The 23,513-nt window shown below is 37.6% G+C and overlaps 3 protein-coding genes and 1 non-coding gene across 4 annotated transcripts; 1 reads left to right on the top strand and 3 right to left on the bottom strand.

Moving 5' to 3' along the window:
- The first annotated feature begins 240 nt into the window (after positions 1–240).
- On the top strand, positions 241–13,348 carry LOC117784925 (SH3 domain-binding protein 5 homolog). The gene is made up of 4 exons (XM_034622781.1): positions 241–878; positions 11,106–11,168; positions 11,228–11,405; positions 11,463–13,348. The coding sequence occupies exons 1-4, from the start codon at positions 837–839 to the stop codon at positions 12,668–12,670; spliced, it is 1,491 nt and encodes a 496-aa protein (XP_034478672.1). The 5' UTR covers positions 241–836; the 3' UTR covers positions 12,671–13,348.
- Positions 3,675–3,756, bottom strand: Trnal-aag. Its single transcript has one exon. It is a non-coding gene; the product is annotated as a tRNA-Leu (tRNA).
- Positions 9,219–13,798, bottom strand: LOC117784926 (SAM50-like protein CG7639). Its single transcript, XM_034622782.1, has 5 exons — positions 13,642–13,798; positions 10,494–11,055; positions 10,313–10,424; positions 9,685–10,243; positions 9,219–9,624 (listed from the first exon to the last, which is right to left on the bottom strand). Exons 2-5 carry the CDS (start codon positions 11,000–11,002, stop codon positions 9,473–9,475), a joined length of 1,332 nt encoding a protein of 443 aa, XP_034478673.1. The 5' UTR covers positions 11,003–11,055; positions 13,642–13,798; the 3' UTR covers positions 9,219–9,472.
- Positions 13,799–14,494: 696 nt separating this feature from the next.
- Positions 14,495–16,005, bottom strand: LOC117783988. Its single transcript, XM_034621575.1, has 3 exons — positions 15,920–16,005; positions 15,423–15,836; positions 14,495–15,371 (listed from the first exon to the last, which is right to left on the bottom strand). The coding sequence occupies exons 2-3, from the start codon at positions 15,660–15,662 to the stop codon at positions 14,598–14,600; spliced, it is 1,014 nt and encodes a 337-aa protein (XP_034477466.1). The 5' UTR covers positions 15,663–15,836; positions 15,920–16,005; the 3' UTR covers positions 14,495–14,597.
- Between the last annotated feature and the right edge of the window lie 7,508 nt (positions 16,006–23,513).

The following is a 23,513-nucleotide window of genomic DNA, read 5'->3' as shown; positions in this document are numbered from 1 at the left end:
CAAATAGCAGAATTGCTCCACACTAAGTTTGCCATCACTGGCAAAAATTTCAAATTTAAAAACGCAAAAAACTCAATAAAAAATTAATAAATTTGATGAAAATTAAAATCTAGAAATTAGACAAAATAAGACAATTTCGGAAATGTACTTGTTTTTTTTTAAGTACAAAAAATCAAACCAGATCGGGAAATTTTGCAGGGTGGCAATCTTTAAACAGGATGGCAGCACTGTACAAGAGTGAGTGAGAGAGAGAGACCGTGAAGTCAGTCTGGTTTTCACTTACACCGCGTTCGGACGCTCCAATAATTTTAAGATAGTCCTAGCATTTATAACGAAAATAGTAATAATAAAAAAACAACAAAAATAGAAGTGTACATCAGCAGTTAGTGTTATTTGTTCTACTATATTATTGCAATAGTGATTCAATTCGTCCGCGTCTCCCTCTCTCTCTTTCTCTCTCAATCAACGCAGTACAACAAAACTATAATATTTTTTTTGTTTTGTTTAATTCACAAAATTCTCAGTGAGAGAAGGGTTTGCATAATCTTTGCTTTACATACACCTTTACACACACAAATGCACATGTGATTGTTTAATAAATAAATTCTGCCAAACGAGTAGCGCCCCCTGGCAGAGCTAAAAAAAAAAACTAAATACGCTGGCCAATAAATGCAAGTGAAAATGCAAATACAAAGTAATTGAAAAAGGCGCAAATAAAGCAAAAGCAGCTGGTGACAAAAGTGAAAACTAATTGAAATTGAAACGTTGTGGCAGTTGCATTGGAATAGGAAATTTGGATTTGGCAAACGTGAATAGCAAATTAATTGCAGTGCAAAATGTCAAATACTGAAGACAGCGAGCTGGACCCGCAAATTCAGGTGAGAAGAGAGCATAGCCGAAAATGCACGTGTATTCCCCTCTCTATCCGCACCCAGCCATTGACCAACTTGGTGCCTGGTTGTGACAGGCGCAAACAGCATTAGCAACAACAAAACGCTCAGCTGTGGTTGCCTTGGCAGGTTTTGTTTTTGTTATTGTTTTTGCTTTAGCTGCCATTGTTTGTGTTGTTGCAGTGCACTCTTTGTTTATGTGTGTGTCGTCCTCCCTCTCTCTCTCTCTCTCTCTCTCTTTCTCTCTCTGTCTCTCTCTTTATGAATAAGTGTACTATTAATTAGTTTGAAAGTTGTCAAAGCCTTTCGCAGGAAGGTGGCGTTAGTTTTTGTATTGCGCTTTGTGTTTTACATTTCTCATGTTGCTTTCGCATGACGCTTGACTGCATTTTGTTGCTTAACTTTTGCAGAAACAATAAAGATCAATTTAGCATTTTGCCTGGCAATTAAACAAATTGTGCGCTTCCTTTAATGAAACTGTTAAATATTTATGGGAACTGCTCTTTACCGTCTGACAATAACAGCTGTCCCGCCTTCCTGTCACTTTGTCTCTGCGCACTTCCAGACTCTCTGACATCCTCTCACTCTCTCGCTCGCACTTGCACTCGCCCTGTTCGTCAGTGTCCATGTCCTTGTCAAGTGTTTCTGTGTTGCTGCCACTTCCAAGTAATTGCATTTTATGTTCTTTGTGCGTAATTTAGAACTCACATTCATGCATATTGTACTTACGTGTGTGTCTCTCTTTGCATGTGTGGCCAAATCCCAGCTTAAGTGCAGTGTTGTTGCTCAGCGAGTGCAAGAGGGAGAGCAGAACACGCATTGGAATGCGTGGAATGGCAATGTCATGCATAAAATTAATATGTTTGGGAAATGCCAAAACGCCGACGCAAGCAGATGAAAAAAAACGCGCAAAAACTTTGCCAAAGCAAACAAGAAAAATGAGTTTATTTGTTGTCTATTTTTTTTTGCTGACATAAAGCCTCGTGCGCAGTTTGAATAAATTAAGTTGAGCTTTGTTTTGTTTCGTTTTATTTCTCATCAGTTACTTTGTGAATATTGTGAAAGAATCGGCATAATATTCGAAATTGAAGTCTAATGATTTTTATAGGGGTAAAAAAAGGAAAGAAATCAGTCAATAAAGTTATTAATCTATTAATCTAAACTCCGTTATTCCAGAAATAACATTAAGTGCATTATTTTCCCACACACTCGCAAGTTGTTTATTTTTAAACTCAGCCAAGTGGGAGGCCACAAACAAAAAAGCAACGATAGCAGCAAAGATCCCACGCTGAGTAAAAACAAATTAACAAAAAAAATTTGATTTTGAGCCATGTGATTTGATTGGAACGTTTGATTGGAATGTGTGAAATTGTCTGTGTGTGTGTGATTGGAAATGTAGTTCTATCTAATTTCGGACATAAACACTATGCGAGCTTCTTTTTTAAATAAATATTGAATTTTCGCGAAACGAACGATTCACTAAGTTCTATTTATAAATAATTGAAAGAAACCCGTTTGCGAATGCGCATGATATAATAATTATACACAAACAAGTTCATAAATATGTATTTATTTCTTTTTGTTATATTTTCTGTTGTTTTGTTTGATGGATTTTCTATGTTTTATGCACCACTTCCTCTTATTAAGACAACGGTTGTTCTTCTTGTTGTTGTTTAGTTTGTTTATCAATGAAATTTTTAGCGCGTGCAATTTATTTTTGCGCGTTGTCTTATCACGCAAATTGAGAGACACTCACACCAAGAGAGGCAGAGAGAAAGAGAGAGTTAGATCTAGTAAGACAACAGCAAAGATAGAAAACAAAAGATTTGATGACGTACGAAGCGCGTACGACAAAAGAAAGTAAAGAGTCAAAAAAGACAACAAGTTACTTGGTTTTATCTGCGATTTGTACAGCTGTTTCATTTTTGTTGTTTGCGCTCAACTGAATTTGTATTTTTTTTTAAGTCTGCCACCCACCGTCGCCTCCCACACGCGCCAAATAAAAGTTTAGTCATTTCAGTGAGCGGGAGTTTTTTTCTTCCTTCTTTCGTTTTGGGGGTATTAAAACTTTCGTCGTCATGGGTTGTATAATTACTTGGCACTTATCGATGACACGATAACTGTTGCTATACTTAAATATAATCAACATGGCGTTAAAATACGAAAAACTGGAGAAACATTTACCTTTCTCTATATCGATTTTGCTTTTATTCAGTTGAAAGTTACTAAGAATATAATTGATTGATTTACATATGCATTTGTAAAATTTCCGTATAATCTTTTTGCTTTTGAGACTTGATTGTATCGTATCAATATCGACTCGAATTTTTACCTTGTGTCACTTGATAATTTGATTACCAAAGGAAACTTTATACACGCCTAACAAGCATTATGCTTATGACTAATAAAAGCGATACGCCTTATTTGTAAGCTAAGTGAGACGCGATATAAAGAACACAACAAACTCTGATGAATCACGAAAGCCTGACATGTCATATAATTATAAACTAGCTTATATATATGCATTTATAAGGTATACAAATGACTCAAATAGTGTCGTGAAATAAACGCCATAAAAAGAAAAAATGTTAAATAAATCCAATTAATATATTATCGTATATAAAGCCTCAAACAATTGCTGATTAAACTTCCTTTTATAATTGCATTGCGTGTGCATGCGCTTTATTCCATTTTCCATTTCCATTTCCATTTTCGTTGATATTGAAATAAAAAGTGCACAAAAATGTTGAAATTAAAAAAAAATAATAAAAAAAAGTTTCCAGTTGGCAGCGGTGGGATTCGAACCCACGCCTCCGAGGAGACTGGTGCCTTAAACCAGCGCCTTAGACCGCTCGGCCACGCTACCAGTCGTCCGATCAAAGCACAAAAATATTTCTCATGCTTTTGTCGTCACTTGTCCGGGCTATTTATATGCAGAGTGTAAAAGTCCGACAATTGTAGGAAGTTTATTTATTTAAAAAGGTGAACCTTTTGTAAATACGTATTTACATAAAGCAACTGTATTGTTGTGCACTTGCAACATTGAGAAACTCCCACACTTCGCTCTCGCCTTCGTTTATTTTATTTATCGCAGCCGCACCATCAGCGATTGCATCTGCCGTCGCTGCAACTTGAGCGGATGTCATTGTCTCAGTGTCTCTTAAAATTTCATTAAAAATTAAATAATTTTCGAAATGCCCTAACTCTAGTTATTATAATTATGACACTATGTTTAAACTTCATTTGTCAGTTTATCAGCAAGTTTAAAAGATTTCTAATAGTGTATATGTTATTCGGCTTAACAAGACAACTTTCTTTATTCATTTCGCTTTTTGTTGTCAAAGCGCAAATTGTTTGTAGTCTTCGTTTATTCGATTGCGAGACATTTCAACAAGGCCCCGAGGTGCCCGCATCATTATCATCATTATTATTATCATCACCATCATCATCGTCATCGCCATCTTCATCTTCATCAGTATCATCAGTATGAGCCGCCGCCTCTTCAATGATGCATAACAAAAATCTGTGGCAAATGTCGGCAACATTTTGCCGGCGGTTACCGCACTCAATTTGCATTTGTTGTTTGTATAATTTACTTTAATTAATTAATTTCTATTGCCATAAGCAATGCGACTAACAAATTTGTTACGTAGTTTGTTATTATTGTTGTACACATTTCAGTGATATTCGCGGTTTGTCAATAACAGCAAATATCTTGCTAAATGCCAAGTGTTCGTTTCCGCTCTTTAAATTATGCTATTGCGAATTTTACCACATTCAATATTATCTACAACATTTGTATTTATGGAGTACGTTGACACCCATATCAAGAGTAATCTTATCAAACTACAGTATCATTAACTTTCTGCAGCATTTCAAAGTCGATTCGAAGTTCAATTGCTCATACTTTGAAAATATTTGTAAATAGCTGTAATAGTTCTATATAAAGATACAATTGTTAATGAGGTAATTTCAATGGAATAATTAATTTTTATTAAATATTTTTGAACTTACATAGTTTATCATTTTTTTATAAGCTTCGTAAATCTTTTTTTGATTCAGAGTAGAAAGCAGTTCAAGAAAGTAATTACAAATTTACAACAATATTTAGTTGAAGAAAAACATTTAACCTACATATAAATGAGCAATTAAAAGTTTGACCAACTTCCTTGACCTTTCTCATTTTTAGAGATTACTATTTATTTCTTTTAACCCGTCTTTGCTTTTGCTTGAAATGTGATAAAAACAAAAACTTGAGTAATCTCTTCTATTTGGTTGCTGGAACCCAAAACTCGTGATTCATATCAAGCAGCTGGCTTCTCTTCTCTCTATCTTTTATGTACATTTATTCATTATCGGATTTTCCTCCTCTTTGTTTTGCATAGTTGACATAACTCTTGGTCTCTTTTGTTGTTTGTTTTTTGGGTTAACGTCTTGGGCTAATTAAAATTGTTTCGGTCAATTGCGTTTCAGTCAAGCTACGCTGAGTTGTTTTTGTGGTTGTTGGGCGGTGTGGCATACTCTTTTTATATAACTGCCACTTTCTCAGTGTCGACAACACTTGTGCTACTCTAGTTTAAGCTACAACACTTAACCCTCCTTCTATTCCTCCCAGCCTCAGGCCAAGTTACTTTCATAGCTGAAATCTGCGATAATTGCCTGGCCCCAATACTTGTACATAAATATATATGTAGACATAGATATGTATGTCACTTTCAGCTGATTATGACGCAAATGAGAACGCATTGAGTTGAATGTCCTTTGATGACTTTTACACGTTCCCACCTGCCTGCCTACCTGGCTTCCTGTTCCTGCATATAACACAATCGATGTATAAGGTTTCCATTTACTGCTCACAATTCCTCTTTTGCAAATGTTTACGCAGCAATTGGCTGGCGAATATCCTTGCTGTTGTTGGTAGACAGTGTTGCCGTTCTTTAGTTTATTTTATTATTTTTATTTTTATTTATTTTTTTTATTATTTTTTTTTAATAATGAAGAAGATCAAGATTATATATTAAAATTTTCTCAACTACATATGGAAAATACAATATTAAATTAATCAATTAAAGCAAGTTTGGTGGGTTTTGCTTTTTTGCTCCTGCTCCTGTGTTTTTTTTTAAGTTAACGGCAACACTGTTACGAGGACACCGCAAGTAGGTCAGGTCAGGTCATGTTAGGCCGGGGTGGACTTTCGCGAAAGGACATCACGCCATTGTTGTTTGACTGGCGTCATTCTGACTGACGCGGGGTGTGTCCTTAACAGGTTCACGGTGAAAAACAAACTAATAATCTAATGATATATGCTCAATTTAAGCAAAAAGGGGTATTCATATTATTATACTACTAATAATACCTTACATTTTATAAATTATTAAGGTATTTACTGTTCTTTTATTAAGACTGCTTTTTTTTTTTAGCAAATTTTAAAAACTTTACATTAGAATTGCTTGTAAAATTCATTCTTTCATTTAGTTAACATTAATTACACGACATTAACAAATATTTTCACAGCTCTTGGATAAATTTAAATTGTTTTGTAGCTTTCATTTCCTGAATAATTATCTTCTAACTTAAAACTATTTAAGCCATTAGCATAGTTGTTAACTTTAACACTCCAACAACTTTCACTTATCCACTTCCTCGTCACTTTTGCCATCAGTTTTCAAAATGACTTGTCATTTTTGTGCTGCTAACACCAAAAAGGACATGCCAGTTCAGTACTAAGTTCGAAATGTTGCCCAGCCTGACAGCGGATATCCAAAACAAACATTAAAAGCTTAAGCTTACACAACTTTGTTATTCCCTAGCTGCCTATCATCTTTCATCATGACTAAAATAAACATCATTATCAACTTTATCGCCTGTTGGCAAAAGGGCGCCCACTTGTCTGTTGGAGGAGGAAACACGTCATCTTCAAAGATACTTCGATATTTAGACGCGCCTTGCTGCGGTTGTAACCTTTTCCATTTGATTTATATAGTCTGTGACTCAGGTTTAGGCACTTTGCCCTTTACCGTGCTCAGCGAATGCAAAAAACGTCAGCACATCGCGTGATTGGGCAACATTTGAAGCCGGCTTTAGGGTCTGTACAATATCATGTGATTTTGACCCTGTTTAAGCGAAACGCTTTCACATCAAAACCGAAAAAAACATGACGTGTAAATCAACAAATCAATACTTCAAGTAAGCTGTCGGAATACGTTGTTCTGTATGGTTTTCCTATCTATTATAATGATTTTTGGACTTGAAATATGAATTCTTTTGTTTTTTTTTTTTTTGATAATTGTATACAGCTTTAATTTATTACACGTTTCTTGGAATTGGCAATAAATTGACTATTTTATCTCCTTATTTGCATATTTTTGGTAAAGTCTTCACGTCTGCTTTTGAACTTTGAACATAAGGCATAAAATAAAAAAATAAATACGACAGTCGGCAAATATTTATTAAATTTTCGAGTCGTCATTCCAACAAGCAATTTACCTACAGTAAATAATTACTTATTTCTTTGGGTATAATCAAATAATTTGCCTACTCATATCCATAAGTAAGTACAGCTGTGGTTTTTTTTCCAATTCAATTGCATTGTAATAAAATTTTTATGATGTCAAGCGTCAGACTTCATTGAATGGAGCTCATTGAACTGAAAGATAGAGTATATAAATATGGTGGTATATGTACTTGTATTTACTTATTTAAGAGGTCTTTGCCTCTTTTAGGGCCGTTGCACACGTCGGCATTAATTAGTGCACTATCTGTGCCGCTAGGGGGCGTGCTGTTGCCAACTTGTTTATTGTTGCATGTTGTTCGTGAAAATTGTTGGGAAATTGTGCGACTGCCTGTGCAATAGGCATTGCAAAGAAAAACTTTTAATTAACAAGCACTTTGGTAGTCAAAATGCCAGCAGGCCACAAACTGTGCACTTCCTTTCTTCCACTTTGTGGCATCTGAATGCCAGATGCCAGCCAATTCCTGGAAAGTTCAACACATGAAATTTTCTGCAACGTAAATGAAACTGGTTTTTAGGGGCCAGCCAAAAGGTAAACTCAAACCGGTCTCAGTCGGCCAACCGTCTCGGCCTTTAAATCAATCAGCCTCCAGAGTCGCCCTGCGACGACCTGCTTCATTCCGTGAACAAACAACGTATGTATGTATACCTACATATATCGTTTGTATATAACATACTTAGCATTACATACCTGCGTATATCCGGCATGTAAAGAAATGCCCAGCGAACACGATAAAAATCAAACTGGGACAAGCTTCATAAAAGCTGCTATAAAAACGCTTACATACCTATCTTTGTACATATACACAGGCAGACAAAATTCAGATAAAAAAGAAATAAATATGATAATTAAAACCAGTTTTTTTTTTTTATTCGACCACAGCAAACCAAAACAAAACCCGTAACCACATGCAGTTCAGCGATCCATGACAATGGGCGGTGCTAATACACACCCGCCGGTCCCCAATACATATAGGAACACCAAATAAATTATCAAAAAAAAATTAATAAATAAATTTAACAAATGGTGCACTTGTGGTATTTCATAATCTTCATTGCAAAAATAGGCATTTTATCTAAATAACATTTTATACAGATGCTAAAAAGAGAAATACCAATTGAAATGTCCCAAAAATATCCCTGGTTTTCTGTTGAAATTGCCCTCTGTAAGGCAGCTGTTTCTTTACAATGTTATTTCAAATGTCATTGTTAGCTGTTGTGTTAAGTAGTCAATTTGGCCGTCTATTTTTTGATATTGGCGTGGCGCTGTGCGTTGAGTTGCGGCGGCATGTTCATGTTAATTTCATGTTTGAGATCGCGGGTTCGAATGCGGTTGTCGACAAGCTTGTTTCTTTGTGATATTTTTAACTAGCAACTGAAAAAGTATCTTTAGAGTAGGAATTTTCGTAGTGTTTAGTAATTCTTGTCTATTTATTTGTGGCTTTGCCCCTAGGTTTGCTTTGGAATTCGCTGCTCAAAAAGCAATTTCATGTTCACATGGGGCTAAAGAAAGCAACGGTTTTGTTCACTCCACGGGGAGTACGCGTCACTTCGTTGTATAGCGTAACTCTTCACTAACCAATAAACCACATTACTTCCTTTTTTGTATAATTTATTTTAAAGTTTTCCTGCCTCTACGAATTAAAATATCTAGTTGACACATCTAGAACCATTTTGTGTATACAGAAATTTATTGAAGTAAACTGACCTTTTATAATTCAAGTCAAAGTGTTTAAAAAGTAATGTTTTAAATAGGGAATTTAATTATTGTAGAGAAATTTTGAAAAAACTGAAAACCATAAATAAATTAAAATGCATCTGATTTAACGACTTTTTTTATTTGTTCAACATTATATTTTCTATGTACACGCCTTATAAACTATACTTAATATGTGTTCTTGTTTACAAGTAAATTTTAGGATGATAAAATGCATCGACGAAAAAAATTTAACAAAATATCGTAGATTTAAAACTAACAGTGACTATTTTTGGGCAGCTACATTGCTCCGTTTGTGGGGGACTCTCGAGGCTTCTTCTATAGCTAAGTACAATTGAAATTTATCGCGAGAATTTAGACAAATTCGTAGCCAATACCAAACTGGAAACCATTCAGGACCTTGTCAGTGTTTTGCCTACGCACAGGAACACAATAGTTCAACTCGATACGAGCACGTTCCGCCAGCTTAACAGCTATTCCCATGCCATATGCGCTGCGCATGTTGTCTGAAATAATAAATATATATTATAGCGAAGATTTGCAAGTTTAATTAATTTACTACATACCCGTGCTAAAGCTGTTGCTGTTGCCCATATTGTAGAAGAAATGCATCCGAAAATGACTGGCCAGGCCCTTGAAGACGCCGGCAAACGGCAGAGGTGTCCACAAATGTGCGCCTGTGCACCAGAATGTCTGGGCGCCAATGGGCGTGCCATCGACAACGGGCCCAGCACCGCCATACTTAAAGCCCCGAAGCGTCAAAGGTCCACCACAATAGAACAGATTGTTAATGGGCAGTATTGTGGTTTTCTTAGTTTCCTTCATGACGCCGACACGGCCACAGAACTGTGCAACCAGACCCGCAAATAGTGGCACATTCACCTCTCCATGTGCCGTGCTGCTTGTGTAAGAAATGTTGCCACCCAAACCACAATACTCGTTGACTGACTTCAATAAGATGCCTCGAGTTGGAAACACGCTGCCATCTCGGTTGTCATAGATCAACGAATACCGCAGCAACGATGCCAACTTGGGACCACAATGCTCGCGTATGGCAAAGGGAACAGATTTGTTCAGCAAACCCAAATCCCTAATTGAGTTCTCATACTGCAGCGAGTGTGTGAGCTATGAAAGACAGAAGAAGTAATATTCAATTAACAGATCTTTTCGATTACTAATCATGTTTTAGCTTACATCTACACCCAGCATTGTGTGTGCACTAAAGTCCACCAAGTAGCCCAAGTTGGTTGTCTGAAAAGAGCTGATATCATAACGATCCGTTTGCCGGAACACACTAAAAGACATTCTGAAAAGTAAAAGGAAAACTCAAGTTAAGATAAATTCAATTAAAGTTCTTCCAAATTTGCATACTTACTCGGGTCGATTCTCGCGGAATCGCGTATGATAGAAGGGTTTCCAGAACTTGAGCTGAAGATCGTTAGCCCTGGTGCTGCTGTAGCTGCCCTGGAGCGAGATGCTCTCACCTCGACCCAGTATATTGGGTATGGTCAGCTCGGTGCGCAGGGAGCCCTCGTTCTGGCCAATTTCAGTGCCTGCTGAGCCCATAATTCGAGTATACTCATTGCCCTTGAACGTCACCTCGTAACCCTGAGGCGTGGCATCTGCACCACGACTGATATCTATATGAACGCTGACGTCCTTGAAGATGCCGAGCTCATGCAGATACGACTTGGCCGCCATCGCCTCCAGCATCATGTCCTGAAAGTTACTCGCCTTGAACAGATTGTCGGCCGCCCGCAACACGTAATCGTTGTGGGTGCGAAGTAAACCGGTGACATTAACCCGATCCACGCGTGCTCCTATTTTTCCCAGATCGTATTTGGGATCCTTGGGCGTGGCACCGCCTTTCGGTGATTGTGGCATCTTGTGTTCGTTTGGTGGGGCAGGATTTTAGTGTGTTAGTTGGTTAGCAATAACTGGAATTGAAAGACATTTAAATTTGTTAATTTTTATATTGTGCTTTCAGATTGAATTGGAGAATCTCAATAGTGCTACGGATGTGATTAACAAACTGGAGATTGAATTGGAGGTAAGTAAACTTGCAAGAATCCTTAAATTAAACATAACTAATTAAGTAAATTTTAATAGGAGGCGAATTCAACATTTCGCATACTTCTAAATGAGTCTACACGTCGATTGAAACTCTCTTCTAAGAAGCTAGGCAGCTGCATCGAGAAGGCACGTCCCTACCATGATGCAATGGAGAAGGCACGTGAGGCACAAATCGAGTGCCAGCAGGCGGCGGTCAAGTTTCAGCGAGCCAATGGTGAGTTGCAACTACAAATCCAAGTCAATTGGATACTAAAGCAATTGGTTTTTACAGAAATCCATGCAGCAGCTAAGGAAACAGTGGCTCTGGCCGAGCAGCGTTTCATGTCCAACTCACACGAATGGCAGTTCGACAATGCCTGGCAGGAGATGTTGAATCATGCCACACAAAAGGTGATGGACGCGGAGAAACAGAAAGCCGACTGCCATGCGGAGCATCAACGATGCACGCGTCTCTTTCACAGCGCCGAGCAGAAGTGGCAGCAGCTGGAAGATCGCTTTAGGCGTAGTATCAACAAGTCTCGTCCATATTTCGAGGAGAAGCAGGTCTGCCAGGATCAGCTGCAGACACAAAAGAATCGCATACAGGAGCTGCAACAGCAGGTGGCATGTGCTAAGACGACTTATTCCACGGCCCTACGTAATCTGGAACGCATCAGCGAAGACATACACCGGCAACGGGGCGATTATCCAACGTTAAGCGCCTCCCCGCCACCGCCCGGACCCCGTGAGCCGGGCGTGGGCGCCGAACTGAACACTCCCACCTCCAGTGCGTTGCCATCGCTGCCCGATTTCCAGATGGAGCTGGAGAAATGCGAGTTCCCATCGATAGCGGGCAGCCAAATGTCACTGGGTGCTGCCACAGCAGCCACGCCCTCCGCTGTTGAGACCGAGGATGAGGCGGAGGACGACAATGTCTGCGATTACGATGAGACAACGTTGGGCAGTGAACTTCGCGGCGTTGTCGACGAGCGCCAGCTGGAGGCGTTACGGCAAAAGGTCAAAATACTCGCAGTGCGACCCATCGAAGGCGGCGACGGTCAGCAGCAGAATGATGTGTGGGAGCATGAGCTGAAGGCCACCGTCGACAAGCTGGATCATCTGATGATGCTTAAAGAGGCGGCCAAGCATCAGCAAACGGAACGTGCTAAATCTACAGAGCTGCGACCCGATTCACTGGGCGCCGAGGCGCTTAAGCGACACAGCGATGACTATGTGGATGCCCGGGATGTAGTCATCAAGATCAGTGCCCCTCCTTCAGTTGCCCACAGTCTGCCCGTGACGCCGCAGCATCAGCCCAACAGTGCGAGTGCAACACCTTCCATCAAGAAGCTGCAGCAACAGCTGGCGCCGCTGCCCTCGGTGAATGTTTCCATGCGTGAGCTTCCACTGCTCGCGAGGCTCTCCAATGAGTTACTCGACCGAAGCAGCGCTGCCATGGGCAGCGTACGAAGACAGCTGCGACGTCGCTCCCTCGAATAGCAGCATCCTCCTCGTCATCAGCATCAGCAGCGGAATCAAGTTTTTGGAAAGTCGAACAACTCGACAGCAGTTGCGCGTATATCAAAATCCAAAGTTTGTTTATATTAAATGAATTGTAAATCGTGAAAAGTATAAAGTGGATGCCGCATTTAAGTTCACATTTGAATATTAAGTACACATGCCTACCAATATATTTATAGCATACATATGTATATCTACATATATTTTCGTATATAAAATTATCATAAATGTTAACTAATATTGAGTGTCCTGCGTAAATGTTTCTCAAATTGTTAATGTAACCTCTACTTAATGTCATTTTATGTGATTCCAAAACGAAAATTGTAATTTGTGTGCAAAAGGCACTATCAGTTAAGCAGCTTTAAGTTAATGTTTAATAATAATAAAACTAAATCAACAACAATGCCACTTACTAATTAAAGATTAATGAAAATGGGCACATGCACTAAATAGTTTTGCCTAAAATACCACGAAAATACAAATCTGCACTTGTGTGAAAATGAGAAATGCAAATGAAACGAATTCAATTAGCCATTAAGTCAAATTCTCAAATATTCTGAAGGAGGCGATGAAACTACGAGTTACGAGTATAGTGCAAATCAGACAAACAAGTATATCTGCATAGTTAAAAATAAAAATATACACTTAAATTCATTACGAATGTGTCTTTTTATTGGGTTTTCTTAAAAACACAAATAAAACAGTATGTGTTCTTTCAGTATCCGAAAAATACAAAACTGGCGGGTGTAATAAATTAGTTATGCGGGTCTACTTAAATAGAAAGCGGTTCTAATGCAACTCAACAGCTGTGCTGATGCAACTTGGGCGCCTAAAAATTGAAATATGATGTCATTTCTCAGCACTTTGACACAAATCCAATAAATGCAAAACAAAATTTGGCCCGCAAAAGCCCGAAAATTATGTAAGCCGATTACATTCGGCTCTCTTACCTGTTTTGTGATGTTGCTTTTCTTAGCCACACGCGACACGTTCTAAATTTCCGTTTTGTGTTATGAATTACTATAAAATATAAACAAACTGGGGACGCTGTAGCAGGCCAAATTATGAACAAATTTCTTTCGACTTGAAACGCACGCGTGCGGCACCAACTAAAATCAACTAGGGACTAGTGATGGCACGATTAATCATATGATACTCATTAACCGATTATTTTGTCTCAGCTCACGATTGGTTGTTTTCTTATAAGCACTTTCAAGGCGGGTGCTATTGTCACAGAAAAGCGGAACAGGTTGACCACCTTAACTACTGTTGCTCAATTCCCTATTAAATAAATAAAATATTAACACTTATGTGCTCTTTTAAGTATTTTTTAGTTGCTGTTAATATCAAATGCATTACTCATTTTAATGCAATAATAACAAAAATTTGACTAATCGGTTATTGTAATTTTTCTCGATTAATTATGATTAATAATCGCTCGGCTTAAATTAATCATAATTCATTAATCGCTTAATGAATTATTTTGCCATCCCTATTAGGGATGAACGATATGTATTCTAAATGATAACAGTTACATGTCACGAGTATCGTAAAGTCACGACTGAAAGTAATTACAGTATGTCAAGTAATAGCTTTGACAAAGCATAAATTTATAGTATTTTTTTTCTTATTTTGATAAATATAATATATTTTTTTATTCTTGTACAAATACTTCATACTCAAAAATATTCCATCTCTAGTTAAACAATTAGAGATGGACTTTAAACGTGCCAATGCGATGATCAACTATCGAAGTTCGTAAACAAAAAGATAATTCTAATTTATTATTTCAAAATAAAAATATATTTTAAAAGTATGGCAACTGTTTATTGACACAGAATTACAAACTGGGCATGCGAGTTTGCTTTTCACAATATTTAAAAATACAGTTCACTAAACTTATTGATTATCCTGGCTTGTTTACTTTGGTGCATTTGATGCCATTGGATTGCAATTTTCGCATTATATCGAGGGCTTGTTGTTTTTTGGCAATTGCCGCTGCATCCGCAGCAATTTCCACAGTTTCGCGAGTGTTCCGGCGTTTAACTTCCACACCGCAGGCACGAAGTTTATTGAGTATTTGTTGTGTGTCGCCGTTGGAAAGATTCGTTGATGGTATGCTGGCCATGGGTAAAGCTGATGATTTTGTTGTCGTTGTTAATGGTATGCTGACCATGGGTATTGTTGATGATTTTGTTGTCGTTGTTGATGGTATGCTAACCATGGGCAATGCTGATGGTGTTGCCGTTGTTGCAGCTGCACGGACAGTTGACATTGCATCCAGATGCTTTAAGTCCTCAACAACATTCTTCACGACGTACACTTCGTTCGGTCTCGTTTTAGCCGATGCTGTGGGCAGATCCAGGCTGCTGCGAGATTTGCTCTGTTGTTGGTTTGTGAGAATGGTTCGCTTTGGAGTGGAGTGTCGCATTCGTTTGACTGGTAACTGTGGCGACTCATGCATTTGCTGTTGTTTATCCTCCTTGACTGCTTCATTCCTAGCTTGAAATCGCGTTCGGGACCTGGCTACATTCTCTTTGGCATTGGCGGGCAATTGTTTTGCTTTGCTTGGCAGTGTCTTGGCGTCATCTGTATACCAGCGGGGATCCTCAAGCTCCGCTTCCCAGTCTATATCGCACTTGTTGTCACTACGAACCGCGTCGGGTTCATAAATGAATAGCTTAAAGGAAATGCATTTAGTTGGTATTTTATCATAGTCACAGTCACCTACCTCTTGTTTTCCATTAATTAGTCTTGTCTCTCGCTTATCCTCGTCATACTGCAGTTCATCTATTGACGATACTATGTGTTTAATGCCAATGCATTTGCTCAAATGAGTCTGAAAAGATTCCAGGCACATGTAATGGCGCTGACAGGAACGACATAGCATAATTAATCGCTTTTGCTGGTCAAACAGTATATCGCCAAAGCGCACAAGTCGCAGCGATTTAAACTTGCGAGCTCCGTTCATTTGTTGTTAATTAACAGCCGCCAAAAATAAGATTTACTTTTCAACAAATTTGTTGTTTGCTTGGACCACGTTATTGTTTTGTTTAAATGCTTAGAACGACGATTTGGTCAAGAATGGTCTGCTGCATTTCTTGCATTTTGCATTGTTTGTTTATTATTTAGTTGCCTTTTAATTCTGTACAAAATGGGTTTTAATTTCATATGCGATTAGTTGTTTGCCTTAAGTTTATTTATAGTAATCTCAATATGCATTCTTACCGATAACTGAAAATTCTTAATGCAAATTTCAATACATTTTAGCTGTCTTAAGCGAATACTTTGCTATAACTCATTTTAATAAATTTAAAAGTTTGTAACAAAAATTGTTGTTGTGGTGGTAAGCTGTTTTGTAGTGTTGTCGAATCGTTTAGAAAACACTTATTTTTATAAGCGCAGCAGAGTTGTATCAAATCGTTCGGATTTAGTTCAATTGAGCTAATTACTAAAGTGAACGACGAACAAAATTCCAGGTCATTTAGTTCAGTTATAGCTCGTCTGAACGAGTAAATTTATTCATCAAATTTAACTAGATATTTTAACCTTGGTCGCTTGAACGTCTGGCAACGTTGCCAGATTTCTGCAGTGCTGAAAAATGTTACTAGGACCAGTGTAGGTAAGTGCTAAATCTCGTTTGGCGCGCATTCAATATGATTCTCCATCAGGTACTTGCTCTTTTCCAGGTATATGAATTCTAATTAAATTTTAAATTTTTTTGTTCTTTTACCTTTTATTTTCTTTTTATATTTATCTTTTTACTTTAATTGTATGAAATGCATACTCGTACTGGTTGGCTTTTTCTATGCACCAGAATATTTGAAATGCTTGGCCTTTGTTGTTATTGATTAACGCCCATGCAATTGAAATTAAATCGCTCGCAAATGATTCGTACGCTTTATATTCCAACGGGAAAAAAACAGTAGTAAATGCCGCACCATTTGTTTAAAATTTTTTTAGCCAGCCCTTGATACACACACATACACACGAGAACATGGTCTGATTTTGATTCCCTGACTCTGACGCTGTCCAATGCAGCAGCAAAAAATCCTTTTAATGTTTTGCGTGTTGCAGCACTTGTGCAATATACAATTTTTTCGTTACCGTTATCCGTAATTCGAGTTACACATATGTATGTTGGGTCACGTGAACACGCACATGCACATATACAAACAGTTAGTCAAGTAATTGTTTTGACAATATACAAAGGTTTTATTATTTAAAAACCAAAATCTATTTAATACTTTTTAATCTATAAAAAAGAATATTCTTAAAAAATTAAGAGTTTTTTTATCACATATATTTGTGGTCTTAAAATTGTTTATCTTATTAATAAAGACTTTTCTTTATTTGAAGTGCTTTTAAAATCAAGATGTATTTTCTAACTTTAAGAATATATTTTATCAGTGTCTACAAAACGCCTACCTAGTGTAACCATCTGCCAGGGGAACTAAGAATTAAAGCTTAAAAGTGACCACTTGATTTTCGTTTATATTAATGCTTAAAAACTATTCAAAAAGAAAAACAGAAACAGATATGCATATTTAAGGACTGACACTAAGAAAACGATGGAGCAAAAATAACGAGCCCGAAAGCAGACAACACTTTTTGGCATCAGCAATTGAATTTCGGTAGCATAAAGTTGCCAATGCTGTGCCATGCAATTAAGCTAGCAACGGTAGACTTTTGCCAGTGCCTCATTCTGTCTCATACATACATATTTCCCTCCCATCTGCTGCCGTTGTCGTTGTTGTTGCCATTGCATGCTGACCATGCAAATTACGTAGCCCACAAATACAGAGGCACACATATGGATATGGACACGCAGTCCTGTCACCATTTGGCCGTGCGTTTGAGTGATGCAGTGAGACAGGCAGCAGAGTGAGAAAAACGTAGAAAGAGAGGGAAAGAAAGAGAAAGAGAGAGAGAGAGAGAGGGAGAGAGAGAAGGAGAGATTGACTGGACGTAAAACCCAACTCATGCCAGCGCATGTTTGGCCAAAGTTAAGTTAAATGGACTTGCGGTGCACTCAAGCAGCCAACGCACACACACACACACACACACACACACACACACACACACACGCAGATACACTTCCACTTTAAGCCATATTGTCCGTGTGCGTGTGTGTGTGTGTGTGTGAGGTGACTGGGCTAGTCCATGTCAAGGTAGCAGCCCGACTAGTAGATTAAATTAAACGTAGCAACAGTGCTGCAACTGCAACCGACGCCGGAGCAACTGCACCCATGCAATGGACGACATGGGCAACAACATTAAACGTGTTTACACCATGTCCGACCAGTTGATATGCCAACTGCTTTGGGACAGACTCACACATATGTATATAGTACATACTAGTGGTATACTGGTGTGCCTCCCATGAATGGGTCATGTACATATGAGGACTAGACCCTGGACAATGAACAGCTAGAATACCACAGCGTCGTTGACAACAATTGCCACCTTGCCATTGTTGTAAGTTCTTGTTTACAATTTTCAGAGAATGAGAAAGAGAAAGAGAGTGAGCCGCATGTTAGAAAAAAGAAACGTAAAATGAGAGAAATAAAAAAAATCACTGCATACTTTCAGGTGGGGCTGCTGTCATAATACAATACAAAAGGCGAAGTGCGCGACGGGTTGTCGTTGTTGTTTCTACTGTTTACTGTTTGTGCGCATTGTGCGCGCACTGACTGTGAATTAGCCTTTGGCTCGCTGCACTGCACGTTGGCCAAGTTGCAACCGTGCTGCACCCCATCCATGTCAAAGTGCTGCATGCTTGCAGGCAGCATCAGCTTTGTCACAAATTCTCTCTGTATGCATGTATGTACGTGTGCACAGTTATGTACGAGTGTATGTCTCTCTGTGTGTGAAGGGGTCCAGTAAGTTTGGTTAGTTGACTTTTTAAAAACCATGGCGTACACTTGTGCTGTCATTTAGTTGAGCATCTTGCAACTGAGCTGCAAAATATTGTTGCCTACTTCAAGGTAAGCGCTGTGCAATGATGTTAATTTCGGATATGAAAATTTTGTAGCATACTTCTAGGATGCTTCTCGAATTGTACTCTCATACAGTTCACACAGTGTTAACAATTGTCACCGAATGAATATGTAGGATAAAACCATTATTAAAATAAAATTCGTTTTAAAATCGGTTCAGTTTTGACAAAGTTATAGATGCATGAAGTTAGTTCAACTTATGACTTAACATCTTTAATAGTCCAAATTTTTTATATGTTTTAATTTAAAGATAAATAATATACTTGGAAAAATCTACCAAAACCGTGCGGGTAAAAACGTTTCGATATTTACTAAATTCTTATTAACTTTGGCATTTCAATATGATTTTAGTCAAACTAAAGTATTAATATTTCTATTTTATTTTTTTCTATACGTTTTTCTTTGCTTATAGTTTTGTTGGGTGTTTATCTGAAGATATTTTTATTGGTTTATAAAATCGTTTTGCTATTTGCTGGACACAGGAAGAAAACGACTGGTAATAACTTTGGGCTAGGTGCATTTCTATTGACCATAGCAATCAAAGTTAACGGAAAGCATTGCAATGCAGTCTTCAGCTCTACCTCTAGCCTTGGCCATACGAATCAATGTCTTAATATTACGCTCATTTATTGACCAAGAGCAAACAAAGCAGCACAAGTCAAGTAAAATTGCTATAAACGCTGACTCTACCTCACATTCCAACTTTCTACCTATTCGTTGTTTGATGAGAGTATGTGTGTGTTGGTGTGTGTGTGTGTGTACACATGTGAGTGTGTGGGAGTGTAAAGAAGACTGAAGAAAAATAGACAAAATGCAGCTGCGCTCACTTCCTGGATGACTGCTGGCCATAGCTATGGCTATGGCTCTAACTATGGCAATGGCTTTTTGGCTTTGAATTTGGCTTTGGCTTTGGTAAGAGCTCCGGCTTTGCTAAGGCACAACAATTGCAGGAGATCGTCAATTTCCTGGTTGCCTGCAGGTTGCCAACTTGATTACAAAGCACTAAAATCAATAGGAAATGCAGTTAAATATTTTGCCAGCCGAAATAATTGCAGAAAACGTATAACTAAATCAAATATGAAATGTTCATTCAAAAGCTTGGAAAACAGTTTATTGCCGCCTGCTGCCGTTGTTGGCAGAAATTATTTAATTAAAAGCCAAGAAACTGAAGCTGAAAACTAAAGCCAAAAGCGTCTGTTGGAATTTTCAGTTTTGCTAAAAAGCAAACGACAGAAACGGCAAACTTATGGCCCGGTGTGAAAACTTTACAGGCCGGCAATGGCAATGGCAATGGCAAAACAGGCAAGCAGGTGAAAAAAGTTCTTCATTTATTTTTTCCGTTCCTTTAGCCTGCTCAACGTTGGCAGCATTCAACTTGTTAAACAATTTTCGTATATACGAGTATTTTCGACAAGTTTTGCGTCGTCCTGTGCTCTGTGTGCTGTTAAAAATCTTTAAGATGCGCCAGCGAAAGCTTTACAATCTACAACTACAATAACAGCAACGGCAACAAGAACAACAATCTACAAGATAGAGATACAGATACAACAGCTGCAGTTGCAGTGTGAGCTACTTTATGCGTCTGACTTGAAAGGATGTTAGCTTAAGTAAGGGTTGTGGCACATAGTAAGGGTATACTGTCCGTCCGTCTGAATGTCTGTCTGTCTGTCTGTCTATCTGTCCGATTGCCAACTTTGCCAGACAATTTTTCTGCTACTTTGCATGTCAGTGCAAATAGTCGAAAAGTTACGGCGGGTAAGTTTCCCCCAGCTTAGTAAGAATGTCTTCGACATTATGCAATTGAATTTTGTCCCGATTCACATGTGTATTCATCTATATATATATATATATATATATATATCAATGTATCTATATCAGCAACTACAACGGTATTTGTATCTTTTGCAATGCTGTTTATGGCAATTCTTAAAAAGGTAACTTAACTGCCCGCACTCACGACTCGATGGCTGTCCATTCAGATAACGTTTGAGGCCATATTATAGCATAAAGTGTGCACTTCAAGTGTTCCCTATTTTCCTATTGCCCATCGTCGTATCAATAATAAACGATTCGAATCCAATACAAGGGAGAGTACGAAAATGCAACAAATGTTGCAGCATGGAGAATTTGCTGAAAACATTAAATAGACAGCTTAAAAGTAGGCTATAATAAATTGACAGATTAAAAGTATATGCAGCAAATACCGATAGCAAATGGCAGCCGTTGAATGGTTGCAAGTGTGTATATATTTTAATGGGTCAGTCAGTATTTAAACCAGGCTATAATCAATATGCATAGCCCCAAAGTGTTGAAATCAACTGCAGTATTTGCTGAGCAAACTTATAATATGCACAGAGATTAAAACTAGGGAATAACACCGTAACCGGTATCGGAACCGTTAGCCGAAACTAACCGTTTAATTTTTAGTACCGGAACTGAAACCGTAACCGAAATTAATTCTTCAATCCGTCATAACTTTGTCAAAACTAAACCGATTTTCAAGCGGAATGTCATTTTAATCATGGTTTGGCCTCTTTATTCATTCTGCATTTAAAAAATATTAACTTTTTAAAAAAAAAATATTTTTTACTAGAATTCGATTTTGATGGTAAGGGTACCCCCTTTGAAATTTTTAAAATTCAAAATTTTAAATCTCAAGTTTTTACTTTTAATCAACTCCTTATATCATAATTAGTATAAAACAACACTTGAAACTTGATTCTGAGACGTTTCATTTTCTTGTCAAAATTCATAGAAAATTGAACAAAAATTTAGACTTGTAAGGTTACTAGATCCAATGTCTGACCAACTTCAATACGTCATAACTTCGCCAACACTGAACCGATTTTCAAGCGGAATGTCATTTTAATCATGGTTTGGCCTCTTTATTCATTCTGCATTTAAAAAATATTAACTTTTTAAAAAAAATTATTTTTTACTAGAATTCGATTTTGATGGTAAGGGTACCCCCTTTGAAATTTTGAAAATTCAAAATTTTAAATCTCAAGTTCTTACTTTTAATCAACTCCTTATATCATAATTAGTATAAAACAACACTTGAAACTTGATTCTGAGACGTTTCATTTTCTTGTCAAAATTCATAGGAAATTGAACAAAAATTTTGACTTGTAAGGTTACTAGATCCAATGTCTGACCAACTTCAATACGTCATAGCTTTGTCACAACTAAATCGATTTTCAAGCGGAATGTCATTTTGATTAGTTCAAAAAATTATATTCCTCTGGATCTAGATATTTACTTCAATGTCATAATTATTATAAAACGACACTTTATCATATTCAAATTTTTCAAAATTGATAGATGTACCGTTAAGTACCGGTACTGATACCAACACCGAAAGAAGATAACTGAAATAGAACCTTTTACCGAAATAATTTTTTCGGAATGTACTAGAATGTATTGGATTCGCTTTGATGCTTTGAATTAAACAATTGTGTAAAGGCCGAAAAGTATGCACCTTAAAGATTTCAAGTATTTAAACAAAATTCCTAGCTCAAATTTGGAAAGTTTGTATGTATTTAAATTTATGTTTTATTCATCAATTAGATAACCACAAAAACACAAAATATATACGCACAAAATGTAATAAGTCGAACCCAAAAGCAGACTTGTGCAAATATTGATCCCAAGAGCAGACAACAATAAACGGTTGGCCGCCAAAAACGACAGGAATTTGTATCCAGAATCCAGAATCCAGAGTCGAGAATCCAATACAAACATCAACACATGCTCGTACAATCAACAAACATTGCCAACCACATCGTTTGATTTTGGCTTAAAGTGCATCTACCTCAATTTCACCTCGACATTAAATTTCAATATCAAACAGTGCAAACAGACAGAAAGAGAGACGGAGAAAGAGGACAGTGGACGGAGAGAGAGAACTCACTTACACATGAATAGAGTGGAGAACACTTTGTGTGTCGGCGCCTAAATTGCCGCTAAACAAAAATTAAATTGCAACGGGCCACAAAATGAAAATGAAAATCGAAAAATTATCAGCTGCCAAGCGACCGGCAAATGGTTTTAAACCCATCGCGAGTCCGAATCTCATGTCTCGTGTTTATTGAAAATCAGCGTCGCACATACAAAAAAAGAACTAGGGGAAACAACATGGAAATATGTGCGTCCGGTAAATTTGTCGATATTCTCTGGCAACATTTTTCTTTTTGCTTCCGTTTCCGCATTTTTTGTATAAGCTGTGTAAATAATCGACATTGCAAAATATCGCTGGATTATTAAAACCATAGCATGAAATAATTTTCAATTCCAATAACGAACAGCTTTTGTTAATACGCTGTAAATCAAATACCCTGTACACAATGAGTAGTCATAAAATTAAAATATGTAGTCAAGTTGATTTATATATTATAATTAAATGCACTAATACTTATGACTGTAAAGTAAACACTCTAATTATAGGGTAACTGCTAGTCAGGCATTGTCGGTTTGGTTTTTTTTTTAATAGTAATTACAACTTGTTGGCTATCAGATGTTGTTTGTGCCATATGCAAACTAGGCGTGCCTACCCGCTTTAAAATTGTCGAGTCTAGGGTACACAAAGGGGCAAATGAAAAGGGAATGCGGGATGATGAGGTGGCGGGATGAAGGGGCTGCAAGGTGTGCAGCCACGTAGCACAAATATTTGTGAACACGTGTCCAATGAGCAAAAGTGACGAGCCAAAAAGTGTGGTTAGCCATTCTGTTGGAGAGGCCAAAACTGGGACAGAAAGGGAGGAGATAGGGAGGAGGGGGCGTGTAACTGCAACAGTCGCGTTATTTTTTTCATCTCTAATAAATGA

Source organism: Drosophila innubila (genome assembly GCF_004354385.1).
Source record: "Drosophila innubila isolate TH190305 chromosome 2R unlocalized genomic scaffold, UK_Dinn_1.0 1_C_2R, whole genome shotgun sequence".
NCBI lineage: Eukaryota > Metazoa > Arthropoda > Insecta > Diptera > Drosophilidae > Drosophila > Drosophila innubila.
Note: the sequence above shows the minus strand (reverse complement) of the source record. Positions and strands in the feature narration are given on the sequence as shown.

Coding starts and splice junctions, on each gene's coding strand:
- LOC117784925 (XM_034622781.1), top strand. CDS start 837: ATGTCAAATACTGAAGACAGCGAGCTGGACCCGCAAATTCAG. Junction 879..11,105: donor AGCTGGACCCGCAAATTCAG/GTGAGAAGAGAG, acceptor TTGTGCTTTCAG/ATTGAATTGGAGAATCTCAA. Junction 11,169..11,227: donor AACTGGAGATTGAATTGGAG/GTAAGTAAACTT, acceptor AAATTTTAATAG/GAGGCGAATTCAACATTTCG.
- LOC117784926 (XM_034622782.1), bottom strand. CDS start 11,002: ATGCCACAATCACCGAAAGGCGGTGCCACGCCCAAGGATCCCAAATAC. Junction 10,425..10,493: donor TTCCGCGAGAATCGACCCGA/GTAAGTATGCAA, acceptor TTTACTTTTCAG/AATGTCTTTTAGTGTGTTCC. Junction 10,244..10,312: donor ACACAATGCTGGGTGTAGAT/GTAAGCTAAAAC, acceptor TGTCTTTCATAG/CTCACACACTCGCTGCAGTA.
- LOC117783988 (XM_034621575.1), bottom strand. CDS start 15,662: ATGAACGGAGCTCGCAAGTTTAAATCGCTGCGACTTGTGCGCTTTGGC. Junction 15,372..15,422: donor TAATTAATGGAAAACAAGAG/GTAGGTGACTGT, acceptor ATTTCCTTTAAG/CTATTCATTTATGAACCCGA.